The sequence below is a fragment of the Pseudochaenichthys georgianus genome, chromosome 9 (genome assembly GCF_902827115.2).
Source record: "Pseudochaenichthys georgianus chromosome 9, fPseGeo1.2, whole genome shotgun sequence".
Taxonomy (NCBI): domain Eukaryota; kingdom Metazoa; phylum Chordata; class Actinopteri; order Perciformes; family Channichthyidae; genus Pseudochaenichthys; species Pseudochaenichthys georgianus.
In genome coordinates this window covers 46,180,224-46,203,439 of record NC_047511.1, presented here as the reverse complement: position 1 = coordinate 46,203,439, position 23,216 = coordinate 46,180,224, and the positions used below count along the sequence as shown (strand labels likewise).

Here is a 23,216-nt window from a genome sequence, read left to right as displayed (position 1 = left end):
ATAAAACATTGTAAATTGGTGTTAATATCTTGAAACTTCATATATTTGCTACAAATCCCCAAAAACAATGGGAACATCTTGAACCAAGTGTCCTATCTGCTGCTCTCTGTAACCCACACTCTGAATCTGTGTCTGCATGTGAGCGCTGAGCACGAGGCCTGGACAGCGAGATCCATGTGTTCCCCTGACGGCGGGTCAATATCGACAATGTGGAACACACAAACACTCACAGTGACAAACTATCGCTTCTCCATTGTCCCATGTGACCTATTGTAGACCTGTAAATACAATTCTAACAACATGTGCTCGCACCGCTGAAGTTCACACCCTCCTCAACAAATTCTGAATGACACTTAATCCTGAACCCTAATCCGAGCAACAACAGAACGGCCTTGCATCGGTTCGGGCATGCGTCACTTGGGGGGTTTAAACCACATTATTGCAATCGGCCACATCAGTGAGTGGGTTATGTGTTTGCACGCTTCCCCTAACGCCGGCTGTCACCTTCGCTAACAGCAGCAATGAAAGAATAATGACGCTCAGTGTTCGCCATTGAGACAACACTGAGACTCGAGGGAGGTAATCTCTGCAGTGATGGAAAGCGACACATTGGAAAATTTGTTTGTGGCAGATAAAGAGACGTTTTTTGCGCGATTATGAAAGATAGGGCGATTTCGTTTAACACAAAGCCCTGCGAATTTAAAATGCTTGTTTTTGGAAATGTGGATTTTGCAGCACATTGATCTTGTATAGCGTCAGTCTGCAGTGTTATGTCGTAGTGAGTTAAATGTAATACAACTAGTAGATTATCAATTTTCTGCAGATGCTGGTTCAATTATATTTGATTTGCATCATGAGTGTCTCCATGCTTCAATGTTCAAAAAGCTCTTTACTTTTCTCATACTGCCTGTGCTGCAGCACCTCTTCTCACCCTCTGTCTGAAACCAGAGCCCAGTCTGCTCTGATTGGTTAGCTGGCCGGCTCTGTTGTGATTGGTCAACCACTTAGAGATGTCCCGCCCCTTAGCCTCTCACGTACAATGTGTTGTAGCGCAAGCCAATAGGAGCGCGAGTGTCCATGCTTTAATGTTCAAAAAGGTCTTTATTGTTCTCCCTCTGTAGGGCACACAGGGATGTTAGCCTCTGCAGACCATTGACATGCACTAACACCTATATAACAAACTACAGGAGAGGGAAAACCCACAAATAGAAGAAAAGAGCCTCTTTAACACGGTTCCTGTAATGTGTGAATATGTGCAGAAGAAAAGCCTCACCTGGTCTGTGCTGGGAGTATCTGAAATATCATTCATACTCCGACTCTGGGCGTGACCTGGAGAGCAAAACAACAACAAAAACAGTTATAACTTCTTTATATCTTATATTTTACATATTTTATGATCCAAACTTGTAAACAGTAACATAAGCAACAATACAGCTTTGGAATAGCAACATGTTCACTTACAGTTCCCATTTATGACGGAAAAAGAACGAGGTGCAAAAGGTAGGAAGTCTTTTGTGTAAGGCAAGGCAAGTTTATTTATATAGCACTTTTCAACACATTAGGTGCGTTCACACTGCGGTACTTTTCCCACAAAGGTTCATGCGAACTTAGTTCATGATCGCGTTCACACCAAAAAGAGCCGGTACTAAAATTAGTTCATGTGAACCTTTTTACCCCCTCGAAAGTCCCTGCTAGAGAGCAGGGACTTTCGAGCGGCTCTTTTGTGAGAAAAGAGCTATATTTCTGATTGGCTGGGCGGATTGCAAACCACGCCCCGTAAAACTCCTAAAAAGTTTTGTGAAGCCGCCATTTTATTATCCTCGCATTAGCATTATTAGCATTAGCATTAGCCGAGCGCACAAACGCAGAGAGACTAATTTATGGCAACACAAAATAAAACATGGGAGCGGTGGAGATGAGGAGGTGTCGGCGTTCTGGCGATTTACTCGGAAGCTTCTACTGAAGCCAGTCCCCAACTCGGGGACTTCCGGCCTGGGACTTTGGGCGTGAAGTTGTTTGCGGCCTGCCAGTAAACCCAAAGCAGAAGAAGAAGTGACGTCGGCGGCTTCATTTGCCTATTCCACCCCCAGGAACTAATTTCCGGTGTGAACGCGATCTGTACTTAATTCATGAACTAAAGAGTTCTCAGGAACCTTTGTGGGAAAAGTACTTGGTGTGAAAGGAAGGCTTCAGTAGAAGCTGCTGGGAGTCCCAGCAGCTTCTACTGAAGCCTTCCCCAACTCCGGGGACTTCCGGCCGGGGACTTTGGGCGGCAGTATACGCCGTGAAGTGGTTTGCGGCCTGCCAGTAAACCCAAAGCAGAAGAAGAAGAATTGACGTCAGCGGCTGCCTAATCCACCCCTAGGGACTTTTTCCGGTGTGAATGCGATCTGTACTTAGTTCATGTGAACTAAAGAGTTCGCATGAACTAAGTTCACATGAACCTTTGTGGGAAAAGTACCGCAGTGTGAATGCGCCTAAGGTAATTCAAAGTGCTTTACAAAAGAAAATGGCCTTTAAAATCAGTCATTCAAAAGAAAAGCTAATAAAAGAAACATTAAAAAAAAAAATACATGGATAAAAGTTACAGTGCAGTTTAAGATGTGAATAGTTCAATTAAAAGCAGGGACAAAAAGAAAAGTCTTCTTGCTGGATTTAAAAGTAGTCAGAGTTGCAGCGGACCTGCAGGTTTCTGGGAGTTTGTTCCAGATACTTGGAGCATAATAACTGAACGCTGCTTCTCTATGTTTAGTTCTGACTCTGTTGTACTACTTTTTCCCCTATTTAATTTAATTTAAAAACATTGTAACAACTTTAATGAATCATTAATTATAAAACATATCATATATATTATTTTGTAGAAGTACAAAGTAGCAAAACAATGTAATACTCAAGTAAAGTACAAGTACCTCAACAATGCACTTAAAGAGCAACTTGCAGGTTGGTTTTTTTACAAAAATTTCAGTTTTGGCAACCGAAAGCTGATGCCTGGTTGCCAGCTTGGCAACCACTTTTAAAAGTTAGCGTTGAGCCCTGGGAAGGGCAGGAATTCAGTGGGGAAAAGAGCCATTTTGAGCTCTGCTACTAAAAACTGATTTTGTTAACGTCATAAGTCAAACGCGTCATATTAGGTCTCTCTCCCCCCCTTCGCTGCTCTCTCTCTCTCTCTCTCTCTCTCTCTCTCTCTCTCTCTCTCTCTCTCTCTCTCTCTCTCTCTCCACACTACGGTACACAGAACCGTAGTGTGGAGTTGCATTAGGTAACGTGAGATATGGCTGATACTTGCGCATTAGTTTCTGTTATGGATCAGTATCAACAGTCCTGCCAGTATGTTACGTTACTATATTATCAATACTACTTTCGTTATAGCCTGATCTATGATAGCTAACTTTACAATGTTGTGATGTGACCGACGTTAGCTAACATTAACTGTAGCTAACGCCGGTCACTCACCAAGACAGCTGCCCTGTTCTCCACTGGTTCTCCTCACACCACAGCTCCATTTCTCGCCGATGGCCGTTATTCCTTCTAATCCTTGGCTGCTCCTGGTCTCTTGGATGCCTAGCAGGCTCATAATTATAAGGTTGTGGTCAGTCATATGCATTTTCAACCTCTTCTGTGTCAAAACTAGCATTGTGATCCATGTTTATTAATACGTTAGACCGGCCGCTCTCCCTCATGTGACGTCACATGCGTTTGGTCTTTTTTTTATGCGGAAGTAAAAATGTCTTACAAAAACGACGCCAGATATCACTGTGGTGAAAATCTAGTGTATACATCATTTTCCTACACATTGATTCACTGGGGGCTCTAACCTGCAAGTTGCTCTTTAAGCACATTACTTGAGTAACTGTACACCATTGATTATAAGTATGTTTATAATTCATAATAAATTCAGTAAAGCAGAATCATGCATGCAAACAGAGACTCACGCAGGCGCCCGTAGGTTGCAGACTGCTGCTTCATCCGCAGGTCCTCTGTGGACCGGTTGTTGTTTGTCACCGGCCCCAAACCGGCCCCCGGACCACCTCTGGGCCCCACATTACGAGCTATGGGAGGGAAACGGACACAAACGGTGACAAAGCGGTCGGAGGTGGGGCTCTACGACAGGGGGGGGTCCACACTTTTTTCGGCCACATACAGAAAAATATACGAAGGTCTGGGCCACTCACTAGAGCAGTGTTTCTCAAACTTTTTCATACCAAGGACTTAACCAATAAAAAAACACTCGCGGACCACCTAACTCCACAAATATCAAAAAACACATCGTTTTTCTAGAACAGATTACAAATCGCCTGAAAATGGTACAAACCAGTGGCAACATGTGTGACGAAGGTGTTTATCTGGGCTATATCATGCAATCAAAAGAAACTTAAGCTCGCTCCATTGTGGAGATATTCCCGCGAGAGTGCGGAAAACTTAAATTGATTAAATAATTTCAAATGTTACCAATATACTCACGGACCACTAGGGGGCGCTCACTGACCACCAGTGGTCCGCGGACCACACTTTGAGAAGCACTGCACTAGAGGTTTATTGCCTCATAAGTTCAGTTATAAGTTAGAAAAGTCAATCCAATGTAGGTGAATTATTCTTGATACTTGAAAATGCTGTTAGAAAAGAACAGCTCACAGCTCTCCATGGGGTTTCATTTATTTTGTTGAAGCCTCAGTGTGATTATAATAAGAGGAAACATGAAGGGTATATTTCTAGCTTGTTAGGTACATTTGTTATTGGGCTTTTTTCTTTTCAACTAAGATTTGTTAGACCATGTTTTAATTGACTGCATTTATTTGAAAATGTGGCTTATTAACACATGAATACTACTCTGTAATATATTTGAACATATAAATGTAAGAAGTAAAATATAAGACAAGCAGAGATTTATTATACTTCTTGAATTTGCTCGATTTTCGACTTTCGATTAAAAATGGTCCGCGGGCCGCATTTGGCCCCCCGGGCCGTAGTTTGGACACCCCTGATCTACGATGAGCTGAGGAAATGCTGCAGCGGTAATTAACTCATCAAACATTGATGCATCCCTCAGGAGGATATAAGCCTCACTGACAGCAGGACAACATTTAACAACAAAGTCAAACACTGGATGTTCATAATGCATTTCTCAGAAGCTGTGTGTGTGGGACCAGACAGGAGTACATTATTAAAAGAATAGGTAGGGCTGCAAAGCTATGAGAAAACACGAATAGTAATTATTTTTGACTGATTTTGCAAATACGATATGGGAGGAAATCATCATTTTTGCATCATTATTCAGTCAGCTTTGAAAAAAAATCTATTAAACGGTAATTTAGTGATTTTTAAAGAGGATATGTACCGTTGTTAAGTCTGTAGAATATGAAATGTAGTCTTGGATATCTCTGCAGCTCCTTGATTAAATAGTAGTAAACACATATTAAGCCTTCAACAAATCTTGTGCTTCCCACGATTTGAATATTTCATTAGTCCATATTGCCATTTCCATATAATGTCGATTACTTGCATTATATATTATATCCATATATAGTCCATATTTCATCTGATGGCATTTGAAAATACATTGGCTGTTTTTAAGCAGAGAAGCCACTGGACTGATTTGGACAGGTGTTGTGTGGGCCAAGGATTAACCCTTTATATTTTAAAGCTGATCCAAAATAATCATTAGTAATGTTACTTTACATTACAGTACATATCATTTAGCTGACACTTTAATCCAAAGCGACTTATAATCGGTGCAAAAACCAAAAAGAATCAAACTCCGATTAACAAGGAAAGTGCAGACATATTCACTTCAAGCAACATCATACAACCCAGTCTCACGGCATTTCGTGTTATAGTCACGAAATTAATGTAATCTATTGATTCGTGTTCACCAACACCATTTTCACATTTTTTTCGTGTCACACAGAACGATTTTGAAAGCAATGTATTTCTATTGGTAGTATGTTTCGTGCCTGCACCACGTCTTTTTGTCCGGGTCTTGGAATACCAGAAGTTGTGTGGTTCATACAAATATTTTCTTACTCAATATCTTACCCTAAGCCTAACCCTATCCGTTTAATTTAAAATTGTATAATGTCGGAGTTTCTTTGCCGTCTGCGAGGAAAATAAATGGCTCAGAGCCTCAGAATACTGAAATCTGTATTTTTTGTCATCTTTTTTTCCTTCTAATTTGTTATTATTTACATTGCTTTTAAAATTGTTCTGTGTGACACGAAAAAGAAAAAAAGGCGGGAAATCGTGTTGGTGAACACAAATCAATAGATTCATTTTGTGACTATAACACTGTGTTGCATCGTACCATAGTAAGTGCTGGTGAATCAGATACAAGGCCTAAATTAAATCAACAAGTGGTACTTAATCACAGTAACATTAGCAACACACATACTTTGCATACACATAACATGCAGAGGGATCCTCAATGACACTTCACATTAAGCTAGGTAAGCTAGCTAGCTTAGCGAGGCTACAGACTAATAGTTAATGAGAAGCTACACAACCATCCAAAAAATGACCTCCAATCGCTGGAAAATGGAACCGTCTACGGAGCTGGTGAATTTATAGCATTGTAGTTTTATTCTGTAATAAAATGCTAGATCATCGTAATCATAAGTAGTAGATATGTAGCTGATAGAGGCAGTTTAGCTTAGTTTACAATTTACCTCACAGTGTTAAAGTTGGCTGCACTGCTTTTAGTAAAAAGTGTTAATTGTGTTAGCCAATTGAAGTTAGTTTTCAAAGAAACCATGAAACGCTTATTTGAATTTGACTAGTCAGGTTCCTCCATCAATTATGTTCTTCAAATTGTTACCTGGTTATTTATCCGCAATATTTGACATAAACAAAACATGCAACATGATCCTCACTTCACATTAAGCTAGGTAAGCTAGCTAGCTAGCTAGCTAAGGGAGGCTACAGACCCATTTTTCAGGAAGAGCTAACAAACACGACAATCCAAAAAGTGACCTCCAATCGTTGGAAAATTGAACAATCTACTGAGCCTGTGAACTTCTAACATTGTAATTGTATTCTCTCACATACAGCTAGATGATCATAAGTAGCAAATATACGTAGCCTACCGGATAGAGGCAGTTTAGCTTAGTTTCCAAAATACCCCACGGTGGCTACACTGCTTTAGTAACAATTTTTAATCTGTTTAGCCAATTGAAGTTAGCTTTCAAAGAAATGTCATGACATGCTTATTTTAACTATAGTTTCCTCCATCAATTATGTTCCTCAATTTGTTCCCTGGTTTATTGTGTCCCATAAGTTATCCACACTGTTTACATAAACAAAACATCCAAAATGATCCTCAATTCACATTAAGCGACGTAAGCTAGCTAGCTAACAACAATCAAAAAAGTGACCTCCAATCGCTGGAAAATGGAACCATTTACGGAGCCTGTGAATGTTGGCATTGTAGTTTTTTTACATTTTCTTTTTTACTCTTACAAAATGCTAGATGATCGTTCCCCGGTTTATTGTGTAACATTAGTAATCCACAATATATTTACATAAACAAAGCATACTACATACTCCTCAATTCACATTAAGCTAGGTAAGCTAGCTAGCAGGCTACAACCAGGCTAACCAGGCTAGAGACTAATAGTTCATGACAGAGAAGCTAATGGTCACAACTAAGAAAAAAGGGCTTCATATCTCTGGAGGTATGAACCATCTCAAAGCAAGTAGATGCACTTTGGACCTTGTAATTCCCTTTTTTTCAGATATAGCTTGATGATTATTTCCAAAAGCAGCAGAAGTGGACACTCACTGGTGGAAGAGCTGGACTTCCCGATGTCTGCGAGCGAGCGATGTATCGGCTTCTTGGTCTGATGGCGATGTTTCCTCAGCAGAACGTAAGTGATCCTGTCCCTCAGATCTGGAGATATCATGCCTTCCTCGATCTGACTCTCGAGGATTTCATCTGGAAACAGGACATGGTAACATTTCACATGAGAACATAATATGTCATAACAATTGTTAACAGATGCCTGAATTTGAATATTTTGGTAATACAAGTTTTTTACGTGTTTTTCCATGAGATGATTCTCTGATTTTGAATCCCCAAGCTGTCCTAAACTTACGTTTTTCATTGCATACACACTGTAGCTGTGTATCGAACCTTTCAATGTTTTATTTCCAGTTTACAAAGATTACACACTTACCGTTATCCCTAAAAAGGTATGACCAATAACCCAATAACACAAGATAAAGACCAAACAAACTGATAACTATAGAAACAATCAGAATATTGCAATTTCAGTCATTTTTTAGAATGTCAGAGTGCATTCAATATTTTGCTTATTTTGGGCAACTTGAACACAAATAGCAGCTTAATTATGAGAAATTAGACAAGGTCCCATTAATGTATTTAGTTAGAGCTAGAAAATAAACAAACTAAATAGAGGTCAAACTTCTTATAAACAGTATTTGAATACCACAAAACGATAGTAGCTGTAACTACGGTTCTATGAGCCCCAGATGAGGCGGTGCTTTAGCACTGGATATATCCATCACACGCATGCACAGCTCGAGTACCAATAACAACAAAGTCACCTGTGACCCACGTGACACCGGCTACATAGGCTGGCGTCATCAGAGGATCTGTTCCCAGAATCTTCTCGCGAGCACACAAGAATTCTGAGTGACAGGAAACTCTGATGGTCATCCGGGACTCATAGAACCGTAGTTACAGCCGTAACTATCGTTCTATTTCGTCCCTACTGACCGCCAGAGGCGGTGCTTTAGCACTGGATGACTTATACCAACCATGTCATGAAGAATCCAAGCCCTTTCTCACTACTGGAAGCAGCGGAGCTCGGCAAAAGGACCACGCCCAAAGAATGGGAAGTGGCGACATTAACCCGATAAAAACTGGAGAATGTGCCAGAAGACACCCAAAGATAGGCAGATGGTCTCCAGGGGCACCACCCTCAGGGCAGCCCAACTGCGGATATGTGCAATGGATATATCCAGTGCTAAAGCACCGCCTCTTGCTGTCAGTAGGGACGAAATAGAACCAAATGACAGCTAATGGCAACAGGACAGACTAATGTAACCTATATTCACATACATGTAACACGTGACCATGCAGTGGGAAATTGAGGAAAACTCAACTGGGAATACTAACTGTTGTTTTCTATAGATCATGTTATTGATTTGGTGACCGCTCCATGCTAATGCATCAGCAGCTTCCGCTTCGACGAGTAGTTTCAGATAAGTGAGAAAACGTGAGTTGGGAGAGTGTGTCATGCAAGTGGTTCGATCATTCACAAATGAGACGTTGTAAACATTGACAGGTTCAGCCAATGGTGGCAAAGTCGGCTACATGGACTACGTGGAAGTAGCTAATTTGGTTAGCCAACTAAAGCTAGCTTGCAAAGAAACCACGACATGTTTTTATTTATGCTATTTTTTGTCACAGCTCTCCATAGGCTTTCATTCATTTAGTTAGCAGCTCATTCCTTAAAACAGAAGCCTCAGACTGCTGACCATTAGAGGAAATACGAAGGGTATAATTCTAGGTTGTTATGTGAAGTTGTTATTGGGCTTTCTTCTTATCAACTTAGATTTATTAGAACATGTTTTCATTCGCTCGGGGGCGTAGTTTGGACGCCCCTGATGCAAAGGATGTGAATGTGACTCGTCTCACCGATGATCTGAGGCAGAGAGTACCCCTCCAGGTCCAGCAGCACCGTCCCCGTCTGGAGACACGTCCTCAGCTCAAAGAGGCTGTGCAGGGACAGCGTGGAGACGTGAGGTTTACTCCACCTCTCCCCCCCCTCCTCCACCTTCTCCTCGAACTTCACCCACCTGGAGGCCCGCAGGAAAATAACACAACATAAGAGATACTTGCAGAGAGGGCAAAAGTAACACATCCTTTACTCAAGTAGAAGTACAGATACTCGTGTTTAAAAATACTCTGGTGAAAGTAGAAGTACTGACAAAAACAAACAACTCATGGGTACAATGAGTGCAAAGACTTACAACCTATGACACGCTATGCAAGGTGTTGGTTCTACCCAGGGCTCGTGTAGCACGCTCACAGGCATAGATTGCACAATCATTTATTGCGCACCTCGGAGGTGAAGTGCAGGCATATTGTCATTCAAGACGTAGTTCTTTTGGAAAACATGTTTTTCTTTTAGCCTATTTACCTCGTTAACGTAAATAATACTCGTTACATTGACACATGCATTGTTTGTGATTGAAATAATGGTTGTTGGTCATGAATTAGCGACCCCCGCAGATGTATGATTTCCCTGCTTTCATAGGAGCTCAGACCCTCCTCATGAGAGCTCAGCTCCCATTGGCTCCCACATAACTCGAACCCAGGTTCTACCTCAGGCAGTTCTTCTGGAAACCTCACATTTCATCCAAACTACTGTATCTTACAAAAGCAGTTTCTAAATACATTTTTGATGAGATTTAAGCCATGGGTTTTCTGCAATCAATCTTTTGATCAAGCGGGAAAAAGAGGTGAATCGTATATCGTTACTGATCATTCCCTTACATTTTAAACCTCAGTAACGATGCCATCAACACAACACTAAGACTCTGGTTACGGAACAACAACATTGCCTGTTAAATAATTAAAACATCGAGACTATGTTTTCTGGACAGGCTGTCTTTCGTCAAGCTGATACCCTCTTTAAACCCTGAAGCAAAGCCAGATCAACACAAGAGCATGCTGAGTGTTGGAAGCGTGACTGTGACAGATTCGAGTGTGTTGTGTACGTCTTTGAGAGTTTTATCTTCTACCTGGCGGACTCCTTCCACTCGAAGTCGTCTCCTTCTCGCTGCAGAGTGTCCATCTCCGTGAAGAGCGTCGGCTTGGGCAGGTCGTCATCTTCATTCAGGATGTACCGTAGCCGCTCCGCCGCTGGAGACACTGGGATGGAAGAAAGAGCATTTTTACCATTTGGAAAACCACTTTATAGAGAGGACTCTTTAAAGTAGAGACACTACATACTGATATACACCTGAACATCAGCAGGAGAGGACTCTTTAAAGTAGAGCCACTACATACTGATATACACCTGAACATCAGCAGGAGAGGACTCTTTAAAGTAGAGACACTACATACTGATATACACCTGAACATCAGCAGGAGAGGACTCTTTAAAGTAGAGATACTACATACTGATATACACCTGAACATCAGCAGGAGAGGACTCTTTAAAGTAGAGACACTGTATACTGATATACACCTGAACATCAGCAGGAGAGGACTCTTTAAAGTAGAGACACTACATACTGGTATACACCTGAACATCAGCAGGAGAGGACTCTTTAAAGTAGAGACACTGCACACTGATATACACCTGAACATCAGCAGGAGAGGACTCTTTAAAGTAGAGACGCTGCATACTGATATACACCTGAACATCATCAGGAGAGGCCTCTTTAAAGTAGAGACGCTGCATACTGATATACACCTGAACATCATCAGGAGAGGACTCTTTAAAGTAGAGACGCTACATACTGATATACACCTGAACATCATCAGGAGAGGACTCTTTAAAGTAGAGACGCTGCATACTGATATACACCTGAACATCAGCAGGAGAGGACTCTTTAAAGTAGAGACACTACATACTGATATACACCTGAACATCAGCAGGAGAGGACTCTTTAAAGTAGAAACACTACATACTGATAAACACCTGAACATCAGCAGGAGAGGACTCTTTAAAGTAGAGACACTACATACTGATAAACACCTGAACATCAGCAGGAGAGGACTCTTTAAAGTAGAGACACTACATACTGATATACACCTGAACATCAGCAGGAGAGGACTCTTTAAAGTAGAGACACTACATACTGGTATACACCTGAACATCAGCAGGAGAGGACTCTTTAAAGTAGAGACACTATACTGATATACACCTGAACATCAGCAGGAGAGGACTCTTTAAAGTAGAGACACTATACTGATATACACCTGAACATCAGCAGGAGAGGACTCTTTAAAGTAGAGACACTATACTGATATACACCTGAACATCAGCAGGAGAGGACTCTTTAAGGTAGAGACACTACATACTGATATACACTCTATATCTCTTTAAAACAACAGGATGTCCCCTTTCCTTTGCTCTTACGGTCAAATCAAAGTGACCTTCACTTATGAAAGTAAATACCGATCTCCAATATTAATCAATAAACATGGTGTTTCTAACTATTTCCACTCAAACCATGTTCACGTCCAGCTGTCGGCTGTTCCTCTGCATTTCCTACATTACAGCAGCAGTAGTGATCGCGGTATCGGACCCTATGAAGATTCCTGATTATTGGTATTCAATCCTTACAATCCATGTCATTATGGTATGGAGGTGGAATTGAGCTTTGCTGCAGGTTAATGATCCGTCAGCTGCTGCTAACCCATAGACTGAGCTGAATGCTAATTACTCTACACACAGAGAGTCAATTATATAGAAGGTATTTATTCACAGCAGCCAACAGTGGATTTGACTTAAATGTTGTTCTATGTTAAGCGCCAGCTGGGGATGAAAACACATCTCCAAAATACAACGTTCAGAACCGTCAACAAGGGAAGGGAGTGTCTCAATTACGAGGTAAATGTAAGTCTGAGTATCAAAATATAAAAGTAATGTAACTTGATTAAGCTAAGTTACTTTTAGATAACGTCAATATCAAATGCTAATAAAGTTAAAATTAAGATAAAATAAAGAATAATTCGATGTTTAAGTGAATAGGACAATGTGACTTTAGAAAAATAAATAAACCAAGATATATGGGATAAAAAAATATTGTATTTATAGGAAAACCTGCCTTTCATTAATTATTATTAATACTAATTGTGGCGTAATTACATTCATGCATCAGCCTAAACACCAACAATGAAACACATCCTACTGAATTAAAAACGGAACAAATGAAGCAAAGAAAGAGAAAACCACAAAGCAGTCAGGCAGTATAGATTCACACTTAAAGTATTAGCGTTAGAACAGCTTACAGAGAAGAGAGAACATCTGATCCACTCAGAAGACATTTTCCAAAAAAGTGAGATTTTTTTTTTTAAACTGAGATTTTGACAATAAATCAGAATTTGAAGGAATAAGTCCGAATTTTGAGCATTTTGAAAGCAGAACATTAGTTTAATTTAGTCAATTTATTGAACATGTCAGAAACAAAAACAAAAAAAATAAAAATAATTTTCAGATAGTCTCTGTTCAACAGAGTTCAACAGGGGCAAGAAGAAGCTTAAAAAAACTTTTCAGGTCCTACCCCCTCTAACATATATTTTTCAACATCACAGCTTGCAGAGAAGAGGTTACATCTGATCCTTTTCCAACAAACACTAGATGCCCTATTTGTGTGGAGGATGCAGTCCGGACAAAGCAAACACCTCGGCTGCATCAACATCGATTTAGAAAAGGTTGACGATCTCTACACTCGACGTCTTCAGGAGTAAAGCATCAGCATCGTGCTCATTACTCTAAACCTGAAACAGGAGCTACACACTCGCAGTTTTGCAGACTCCTGCTTAAAAAACCGACTGGAAGGTAACAAAAGCATGAGGTAAAAGTGTGCAACAAATTGTAATAAATGACAGTCTGGAGTTATGTCTCAGCCAATGCTTCGGGAAGCTTTTAAGTTAAAGCAATGCTGGCAGCTGTGTGCAGAAAACTGGTTATTTACAGAAGATTGGTATAACAGTGCGGCCTTACCTCTCTATATATTGGACGTTATACTAAGCACTATTTGTATTCCTTCCATTCTCTACAGTACGAAGAACCGCAACGGAAATAAGCCTTTGGGCATTATTGAGTGTTTTAACGTTTTTCAGTACAATAGGCGCTTTCACACCAAGTACTTTTCCCACAAAGGTTCCTGAGAACTCTTTAGTTCATGAATTAAGTACAGATCGCGTTCACACCGGAAATTAGTTACTGGGGGTGGAATAGGCAAATGAAGCCGCCGACGTCACTTCTTCTTCTGCTTTGGGTTTACTGGCAGGCCGCAAACAACTTCACGCCCAAAGTCCCAGGCCGGAAGTCCCCGAGTTGGGGACTGGCTTCAGTAGAAGCTTCCGAGTAAATCGCCAGAACGCCGACACCTCCTCATCTCCACCGCTCCCATGTTTTATTTTGTGTTGTCATAAATTAGTCTCTCTGCATTTCTGCGCTGGGCTAATGCTAATGCTAATAATGCTAATGTGAGGATAATAAAATGGCGGCTTCACAAACGTTTTAGGGAGTTTTACGGGGCGTGGTTTGCAATCCGCCCAGCCAATCAGACACAGGAATCTTTTTCTCCCACGAAAGTCCCTGCTCTCTAGCAGGGACTGAAAAAGGGGTAAAAAAGGTTCTCTAGAACTAATTTAGTTCCCGGGACATTTTGGTGTGAACGCAACTAAATCGTAGTTCTCAGGAACCTTTGTGGGAAAAGTACTTGGTGTGAACGTACCTATTGTTATGTAAGAACAAATAAGTAGTGGAGCAAAGTACTGATACCAGAAAAATTTATTTAAGTACAGTAACGAAGTATTTGTACTCCACTACTTCCCAACTCTGCTTACTTGTACGGTTGATGTCTCTCTGCTCGTTGGACTCCATCAGTCCTTCCTCCATGTCGATGTCTTGGTAGCGGCTGCGCTCTGGGTGTTTCTGCTGGCTGTAGCGCCTGTCCCTGTCCATGTCGGCCGCTTCACGACTCGAGCGCCTTCGCCTGCGTTTGCGTCGATATCCAGGAGGCACCGGGACACCGATGTAGATCGACTGATGGTCTGGGGACAGAAATGTACGATCACATGAATACCAGACAAATGTTTGCATAAAATGTGCGGAGTGGAATTGATTGATTGTTAATCGTAATATGACATAAAAGAAAAGTAATACAAGTCTTAAAGGTCTCTTATTATACATTACATTATATTACATGTCACTTGTTAGACGCTTTTATCCAAAGCGACTTACATACTCAATACTGTGGAACTTTTTTGTTGGTATTTATTATAGGTCTCAGATAGCCTATATACACATATATATAAAAAACATGTTTCGCTCAAAATACCAAACAGATTCTAGTCGAGTATATTTCTGAAAAAGTATGGAGCTCAAATACTTTTCCTTTTGAGGGTTTCCCACAATGTGAGTTCTTTTTTATTTCCTGATTCTTTACACATACTCTCTCCAGCACAGGTTGGCTCTGACTCTGAGTGTTAGCAATGCTAATGTAAACACAGACCATATTACTTCAAAAACACGTCTCTCATTGTTTCTGATAGCGACGTTTCTGATAGGCCCGTGGGCGTAAAGCCAGCCCACATTTCAGATATTACATCATATCGGACGCAAATCTGGATCAGCTCCGTTGTTCCCCCGTTTTTAGAGATGTGGGGACGGAGGAAAAGAGAGAGGGTTTTATTTTCTGACACTTTGTGAGTCTCCTGGCACAACGGGGACTCATATGTATGTATAAAAGACATCAAAAAGTGCATTTTGTATAATAGGGGACCTTTAAAGCTCGGAAACTTAATTGGTGCTGCCATGAGTTGCTTTTATGATCGGTATCTCCATATACTCTGAAATACCTGCTGTCTGTCATACAGTAAATATATAAGGCATCTTCTCCAATGGAAGGCTTTACAACATGCATCGTAATACAGGTTTTGGCGCAGGTTAATAAATGTTCACAAATGTTTACTTTACCCGAACAAGAACAGAAAACCTTGGGGTCCAGATAGTTGTTAAAATATTCATCTCTATTGTACCTTGTCCTTCTTCCCAGAACATTTAGTTGCACTTGTTTTTGTGCAAAACTAAAGTGCCAATATGCTTCGTGCAGGACACCAAATTACGTGAAGAACAAGCTTTAATTGTGGTGCAACTTTTACAAAAACAAATCATGAAAGGCCTCAGAATATTTGAGTGGCAGCCAGGCACATAATGTCTAACGAGGTCTTTCATTACCTCCTAATACTCAGAGGAGTGTTTCCATAAACAAACTCTGAAGACATAATGTTTCACACTGTGTCTTATTAACAGCAGTATTGTTTGTCATTAAAAAGCAAATCTAATCAGAATCTGCCAGACCTGCAGACTTCCTGTGAGTTAGCTTTTGGCTTGTATAATAATCTCTGTTTTGCAAACAAAAAGCAGCAGCGTGTGAGTCTGGTCGTCTGCTGGCAATTAAGGAGTCGCTTTGGAGCTGATTACACACTGAACTCCACGTGGAATAACTGAACCACGGGGAGAAGCAAAGCAATATGGCGTGTTTGGATAAAGCACAGAACCTGCGAACCTTCATCCCAGTGTGAAAACAGAAAAACACACAAACAATCTCCTGTTAATTCTCACTTCTCATTTGCAGTGCATTGGCGTTCACCAACACACACGCTCTACAAATCAGACACTGTCAGCTAGTGTGAAGAATCCACTGTCTCATGGTGATATTAGGGGACAAAGTGGGTGTAATGACTGCATTTCCTGTTTCTATTAGCAGAGGGCCACTCCATGATGGATCTACTTTAGATATGAAGCACACACTCACCTTCCTCGTCCTCATAGCGAAGGTGAGAGACGCCCGGCCCTCGGTCTCCATGGGCCATCCTGTTTAAAGAGGAAAGACCGTTTGTTTTTACTTCAAACAGTCAAAGTGAGACTCCTGGTAAACCATTGGACTTTCTTTCCGAGATACTTTGGGATTCAGACCCTGTTTGAATTGTGCCATGATTTACTCAACTTCACCGTCAGTACTAAGACAACGAAATGCAGTTGCAAAAACTGGAGAGACACTGAGTCTTTCTTGTTGCGACATCTTGGTTTTAGCAGTTTTAGTTGATAGTTCTATCAATTTAAAGGATAGTTCAAGAAAGTCGCAGTTTGTCGTAAAACAGGTCGAATGTAAATTGTGTCCATAATTGTTAATAGTAGATGGAGCACATCTCCTACTCTCCAACACTACACAATGCATCTTTGATTAATTAGCATGTTAGCCTATTCGCTAACACAATGCAGTGATGACGTATCTTCGTAGCCAAACCAGGAAGTTAGTATCGAAAGGACGAACATGTTGGCGAGAAGCAATGGGATTTCTCAATTGGATTTTGGTTTATTGAAGAAAATGATCTCTGTGTCAAACAAACTTGTGTGATACTTATGACAGTTCTTTAGCAGGATAATCTCCACATGTTGGAGAACAAAACGTTAAAATCTCTTCTGCTTGTGTTCACCACAGAGCTAGCAGGCAAACTGCAATGCCAAGTCATTTCTGGACACATATCGGAGATCAAGGAGGTTCCCATAGGATTACATTTAAGGTTGGCTCGTATATTTGAAAACCAGACCGCATCCAAAAGTCGCCTAAGTGACTTTATCTACCGCTAAAGCTACGATGCCTGTATGTTTTGTATGTTTAGTACGAGGATGTGCTCACAGGAGTATCTGTCTTTTTAATTTCACTGATTCCTGGATAAAACACATCGGATAAGATAACGTTACATTTGTGCGTAAAACATAGCCAAATTACCTACGTACCAACGTTTATTTAGCTAGACGAGAGATGCTTACCGAGCTATTTCTCACAAAACGAAGTGTTGTTACGACTAATCGAATCTATTGCCTTGCTAAATTATCTTTGTAATTGACATACATGTTTAGATCAATGCTCAACTGAAACTGGAACATTACAACTACAAATTATAAATATTTTACATTTTGTTTTAGCGAAATAAGGTCCCATGTAAAAGTGATGTTATTTATGTACACATGTGTGCATGTGATTTATGTGTGTGTGTGTGTGTGTGTGTGTGTGTGTGTGTGTGTGTGTGTGTGTGTGTGTGTGTGTGTGTGTGTGTGTGTGTGTGTGTGTGTGTGTGTGTGTGTGTGTGTGTGTGTGTGTGTGTGTGTGTGTGTGTGTGTGTGTGTGTGTGTGTGTGTGTGTGTGTGTGTGTGTGTGTGTGTGTGTGTGTGTGTGTGTGTGTGGGGGGGGGGCCTCCAGCAGCAGCAGCAGCTCCTGTTCACTGACCTGCATGTTGGGTTACAGCGCAGATCAATGGAAAAATAATTAAAAGCGAGGCCACGTCGATGGAAATGTACATAATTAAAATGTGAGGATAACTTGTGGCACGTGGGCCGGCACCGATCCACACATCGAGCGCCACCAGAAAAAGTTTAAAGCCACCCTGAATCTGCTGGTGACATGATAGAGTATTTACATCCACACTGTATGGTGTACAGTATGGTGAATGCAGGCTAGATGCTATTTGGAATTAGAAATGTGCAAATAGTGGGTTTTACGATTATGTGTTAATTGCAATTGATTGATTTGTTTTTTATATTCCATTATATGAAATGCATTTATATGTTTAGTGTCGTTTTTTGAGTTTTAGTGTGGAATATCTTTATTGCATTTCTGTTCAATAAATAGGATTTTTTTTTAAAGAATATTCATATTAACTCTTAAAAAAACATATTTGTATTCATATTGCCTTTTTTTCTGAGTACAAATATTGTTTTAATTATTCTTTCCGAGTATAACGTTTTCCTTTTTTTTGGGAAGGAACTATTCATTATTATACAGTTTTCCAATAAAAAAAAACCTGCATATACTTGCCTAGTTAGTAGGAAATGGTAAATGACGTTATAAGGATTGTAGGTCGTTCTTATGGACGAACCTACAGCTGCACTTATAAAATATGTTTACCTAAAAATGCATCAATTAACAACAACAACAAAAAGTAAATACAGTATGTGAGGGGCCGAACTGAACTCTGTGGTTCCCTTCGCCCTCATGAAGCTTCTAAGCCCTTTTTTAAGCATCTTTTTGGTTTTAGTGCTTCACATATGATTCAGTCTCATTACGTCAACCTGTTAGCAGTTGTATCAGGCTGCTGTGAACCCATTGAAAACCACCTGTTCACCAACAGCAGAAACACAAAGATAGCAGCTGTTGGACACAGTGGAGCAAATTAAGAGGTTTTAAAGAAGGGGGTTGGAGGAGACCCAAACAGAGCAGCAAAAAAAAGAATTTTGAAGTTAATATTTGTGGGGTGTCCAACAAAAATTACATTGCGCTGCCTCCAAATCTAAAGTTATTCTGATGCGATGTTGCTTGGTTTCTTTTACACAAATTAAGCTTTAAAAGTGAGGACAGTGAGGGTCTTTTTTCCATACTCGAAGATACCCGGAAAGAACACAAACATCTTCCGTAAATAAAGAATCTCCAATTTACGCTCATGGCGAAAGACATCTGTCCCATAACTTACAATTAAAGTCAATGAGACACTGGTTGTACTGCAAAAAGAATGGCATTTGAATTAAAGGCTGAATCCTAATTAGATTAAGGTTGAAAAATGATGATTGTCGGAAATAAAGTCAAATATATTGTGTTTTTGTTTTTAAAGGCCGTTTCCAGTAGTACTACATCGCTGTTCCCATATTAAGTGTTCAATCACCAGAATTCACCATGATATTTATAAGAATTGTTGGCCACATCTGCCAACATAAAACAAATATCCAATTTACTTTCACACCTGAAGACATCCTATACGTCACTTATAATTAAGATCAATTAAAACTAGAGATGTCCCGATCCGATCACGTGATCGGGGATCGGAGCCGATCACGTGATTTTCAAAAGATCGGAATCGGGAGAAAAAAATCGGGGATCGGGATTTTTTATTTTTATAAAACATTTTTTTTTTATTTAATGTTACAAAACAAAAATGACCATGTTCACGTCTTAAAGTCATCCTGAGGACTTAGTTTTGGTTTAAAATTACACAACATCATGTATGTGTTGCTTTCTTTGGGCTTGTTTTCATAGACCTGGTTGCTTATTTCTCTGAAATCTGGCAACAGAGTGGGCGCAGTGTCTATAGTAGCAGTAAGCTAACGAGAGGCTACGTTCAGCTGGTGACTCGGGAGTCGGGACGGAGAAAATGTCAGGAGTTTGGAAGTATTATAAAATTGAAAGCGAAGGCAGTGTAACAGCCAGATGCAATGTTTGCAAGGCAGAGGTTCCGCGTGGTGGAAAGAACAGAGCTACGTTCAACACGACCAATCTAATACGCTACCTGAGAAACAAACACCAACAACAACACGACGAGTACTAGGGTTGCCAGAAACTGACCATGATCAAAATCGATTATTCGGCAGCCCTGGCGAATAATAATCGATTATTCGACCGATGATGATCGGAATCGGATCGGATCAGGAGCAAAAAAAGGTGATCGGGACATCCCTAATTAAAACCTAAAACCTGTAGAAGAAGTAGAACTTAGATTCAAAGTAAAAACTTTATTAGGTGACGGTTAAAGAATGGAGCTAATGCCTGATCAGAATTCTACCGGAGATAAAGTTAAATTATGCTGTGATAAAACGCCATCCTGTTCTAAACCACGTCAAGGATTATTTCTGAAACAGCATGGAGCTCAAATGCTTTTTCTCTTGCGGGTTTATCACAAGGTGAGTTCTTTTTTTTATTTCCAGCTTTTTAAACACATGTGCTCTCCAGTACAGGTTAGCTCTGAGTGTTAGCGAGGCTTGCTAATGTAAACAAAGACGAGATTACGTCCAAAACACGTCAGGCATTGTTTCTGATAGCAACTTTCTGTGGGTCCGCTGCCGATTTGACGTCAGATCGGCAGCAAATCTGTGTCCGCTCGTTGTTCACCCGTTTTTAAAAGTTTTGGGTACGGAGGAAAAGAGAGGGTTTTATTTTCTGACGCTGTGTGAGTTCCCCGACGCACCGGGGACACATGTTTATCTATAAAAGACATCACAAAGTGCATTTTGCATGATAGGTCCCCTTTAAGAGAAGATAAGATTAGATATAACTTACAATTTACCTAACAAAATAAAGTTTTGACTAAATTACAGTTTCCGTATTTAGAGTTGTGTTGATATGATATGATTGCCATGATATTTTATAGAATAGGGTGGTGTTAAAACCCGGAAATGTGTTTTTGGTTGTTATCCTGAAATAAGGTCTGTGGTTAACACAAGATGAAGATTTTACTGGTCAATTTAAAACAGAGGTTGCTAACAAGTGTCTAAATGAGACGACTAAATGTCATCACGCCAAAAATTAGCCGCCTTTAGCTTAGCGCTGGTGACTTGAAGTCATGTGACCGTGCTGTAGTTCCTTTATAGCCCAACATTAGCCACCTTTAGCTTAGCGGTGGTGACGTGAAGTCATGTGACCGTGCTTTAGTTCCTTTATAGCCCAACATTAGCCTCCTTTAGCTTAGCGGTGGTGATGTGAAGTCATGTGACCGTGCTGTAGTTCCTTTATAGCCCAACATTAGCCACCTTTAGCTTAGCGGTGGTGACGTGAAGTCATGTGACCGTACTGTAGTTCCTTTATAGCCCAACATTAGCCACCTTTAGCTTAGCGGTGGTGACGTGAAGTCATGTGACCGTACTGTAGTTCCTTTATAGCCCAACATTAGCCACCTTTAGCTTAGCGGTGGTGACTTGAAGTCATGTGACCGTACTGTAGTTCCTTTATAGCCCAACATTAGCCAGCTGTAGCTTAGCGGTGGTGACGTGAAGTCATGTGACCGTGCTTTAGTTCCTTTATAGCCCAACATTAGCCACCTTTAGCTTAGCAGTGGTGACGTGAAGTCATGTGACGTCGCTGCAGTTCCTTATAGCCTAACGTTAGCCTCCTTTAGCTTAGCGGTGGTGACGTGAAGTCATGTGACGTCGCTGCAGTTCCTTATAGCCTAACGTTAGCCTTTTACTTCAAAATCATAAAGTCAAGCCTGCTTTTTGGTACCCTAAATCTCCTACAGGAAGGTAAGAGATGGAGCTCTGGGTGGAGGATGTAATTTGTTTGTGACTGTCTAATGATTGACAAAATACATTCAGTTTAATTCAATTTCATTTAAAAATATGCATAGTGAGGAATCAGCTCCATCTGTACTGCCTTAACCTGTTGTTGTCTTCTTGCTATGTAATAAGCATGTTTTTAAAAAAAAGAAGAGATTAGCATTACCAGTATTGTAAACCTCTATGTTGCGTGTATTTCCTTGGTATCTTAAATTAAATGTGTTTTTAGGTTGACTTACAACATCTGTCCAGGGACTACAGATGAAAAACAGCGTATTTGTTAACTCTGGCACATATAAAGTGTTATGTTTATTAATGTGCAAAGTCCCCGTTTGATATATATCAAAACGAATATCTCATTTTGGACGGATACTCGTAGAGATGGAGGCGTTGGAGCTGCTGCTGTTTGTTGCTTCCTGCCTGTAATTAGTGCTGTCACATCAGTGTCCTTCACACCCAGTGGGCAACCGATCGATGGGCTCACACACACACACACACACACACACACACACACACACACACACACACACACACACACACACACACACAAATAAATGTATCTCCAGTGAGACTTTAACCCCTAAATGGGCATTCACATAAAAAGTGTTTGGGAAAAGGAATTGATTGCTATTTTCTCCATAACACTATTACTGTACACTGTTATAACACCCGTATTACACCATTATTACACCCTTTTTATACCCATATGATGCTGTTGTTAAACCCAGATTTCGCCCATGTAATATTATGCTGTAATTATACTGTAATTACACCCACATCACATATAAATACACAGCTATTAAGATCATATTACACCATTATTAGACCCGTATAACACCCATATTATACTCATGTTACACAGTTATAAGACCTATATTAAACTATTATTACACTGTTATTACACCCATGGAAACATCTTCCGTTAAAGTAAATAAATAAACCTGATTGTATAGTGTTTAAGGAAATCCTCAAACAAGGTCACACACAAATGGCTGCACACACACACACACACACACACACACACACACACACACACACACACACACACACACACACACACACACACACACACACCATGTATACATCACTTCAGGGGACATTACTTTAACTTACATGTATTTCCTAGAGACTTAACCTAACCTTAACCATAACCAACACATGCCTAACCCTAACCCTAACCCTTACCCTTAACCTTAACCTTACCCTAACCCTAATCTTAAACCTAACCAAGTCTTCACCCTAAAATGAATGATCCCCCTTATGGGGACCTCCAATTTGTCCCCATAAGGGAGGCGAGTCCCCACACGTTACTATGTAAACAGATGTAGGTCCCCACAAGTATAGTAATGCTAGTACACACACACACAGGCCCAGACAGGGTGGTGGGTGGTCATTGAAAATGTGTTCTGA

General features: G+C 40.5%; 1 protein-coding gene across 1 annotated transcript in view; it reads right to left on the bottom strand.

Moving 5' to 3' along the window:
- Positions 1–10,829, bottom strand: part of slc4a5a (solute carrier family 4 member 5a) — a 43,329-nt gene extending 32,500 nt beyond the window's left edge. Inside the window, exons 1-5 of the mRNA XM_071204308.1 lie at positions 10,762–10,829; positions 9,653–9,813; positions 7,766–7,924; positions 3,933–4,049; positions 1,274–1,329 (exon numbers count right to left, since the gene is read on the bottom strand). Coding sequence (XP_071060409.1) covers positions 1,274–1,329; positions 3,933–4,049; positions 7,766–7,924; positions 9,653–9,813; positions 10,762–10,814 — 546 coding nt within the window. The 5' untranslated portion in view covers positions 10,815–10,829. The remainder of the gene's footprint in view (positions 1–1,273; positions 1,330–3,932; positions 4,050–7,765; positions 7,925–9,652; positions 9,814–10,761) is intronic.
- Positions 10,830–23,216: the final 12,387 nt, after the last annotated feature.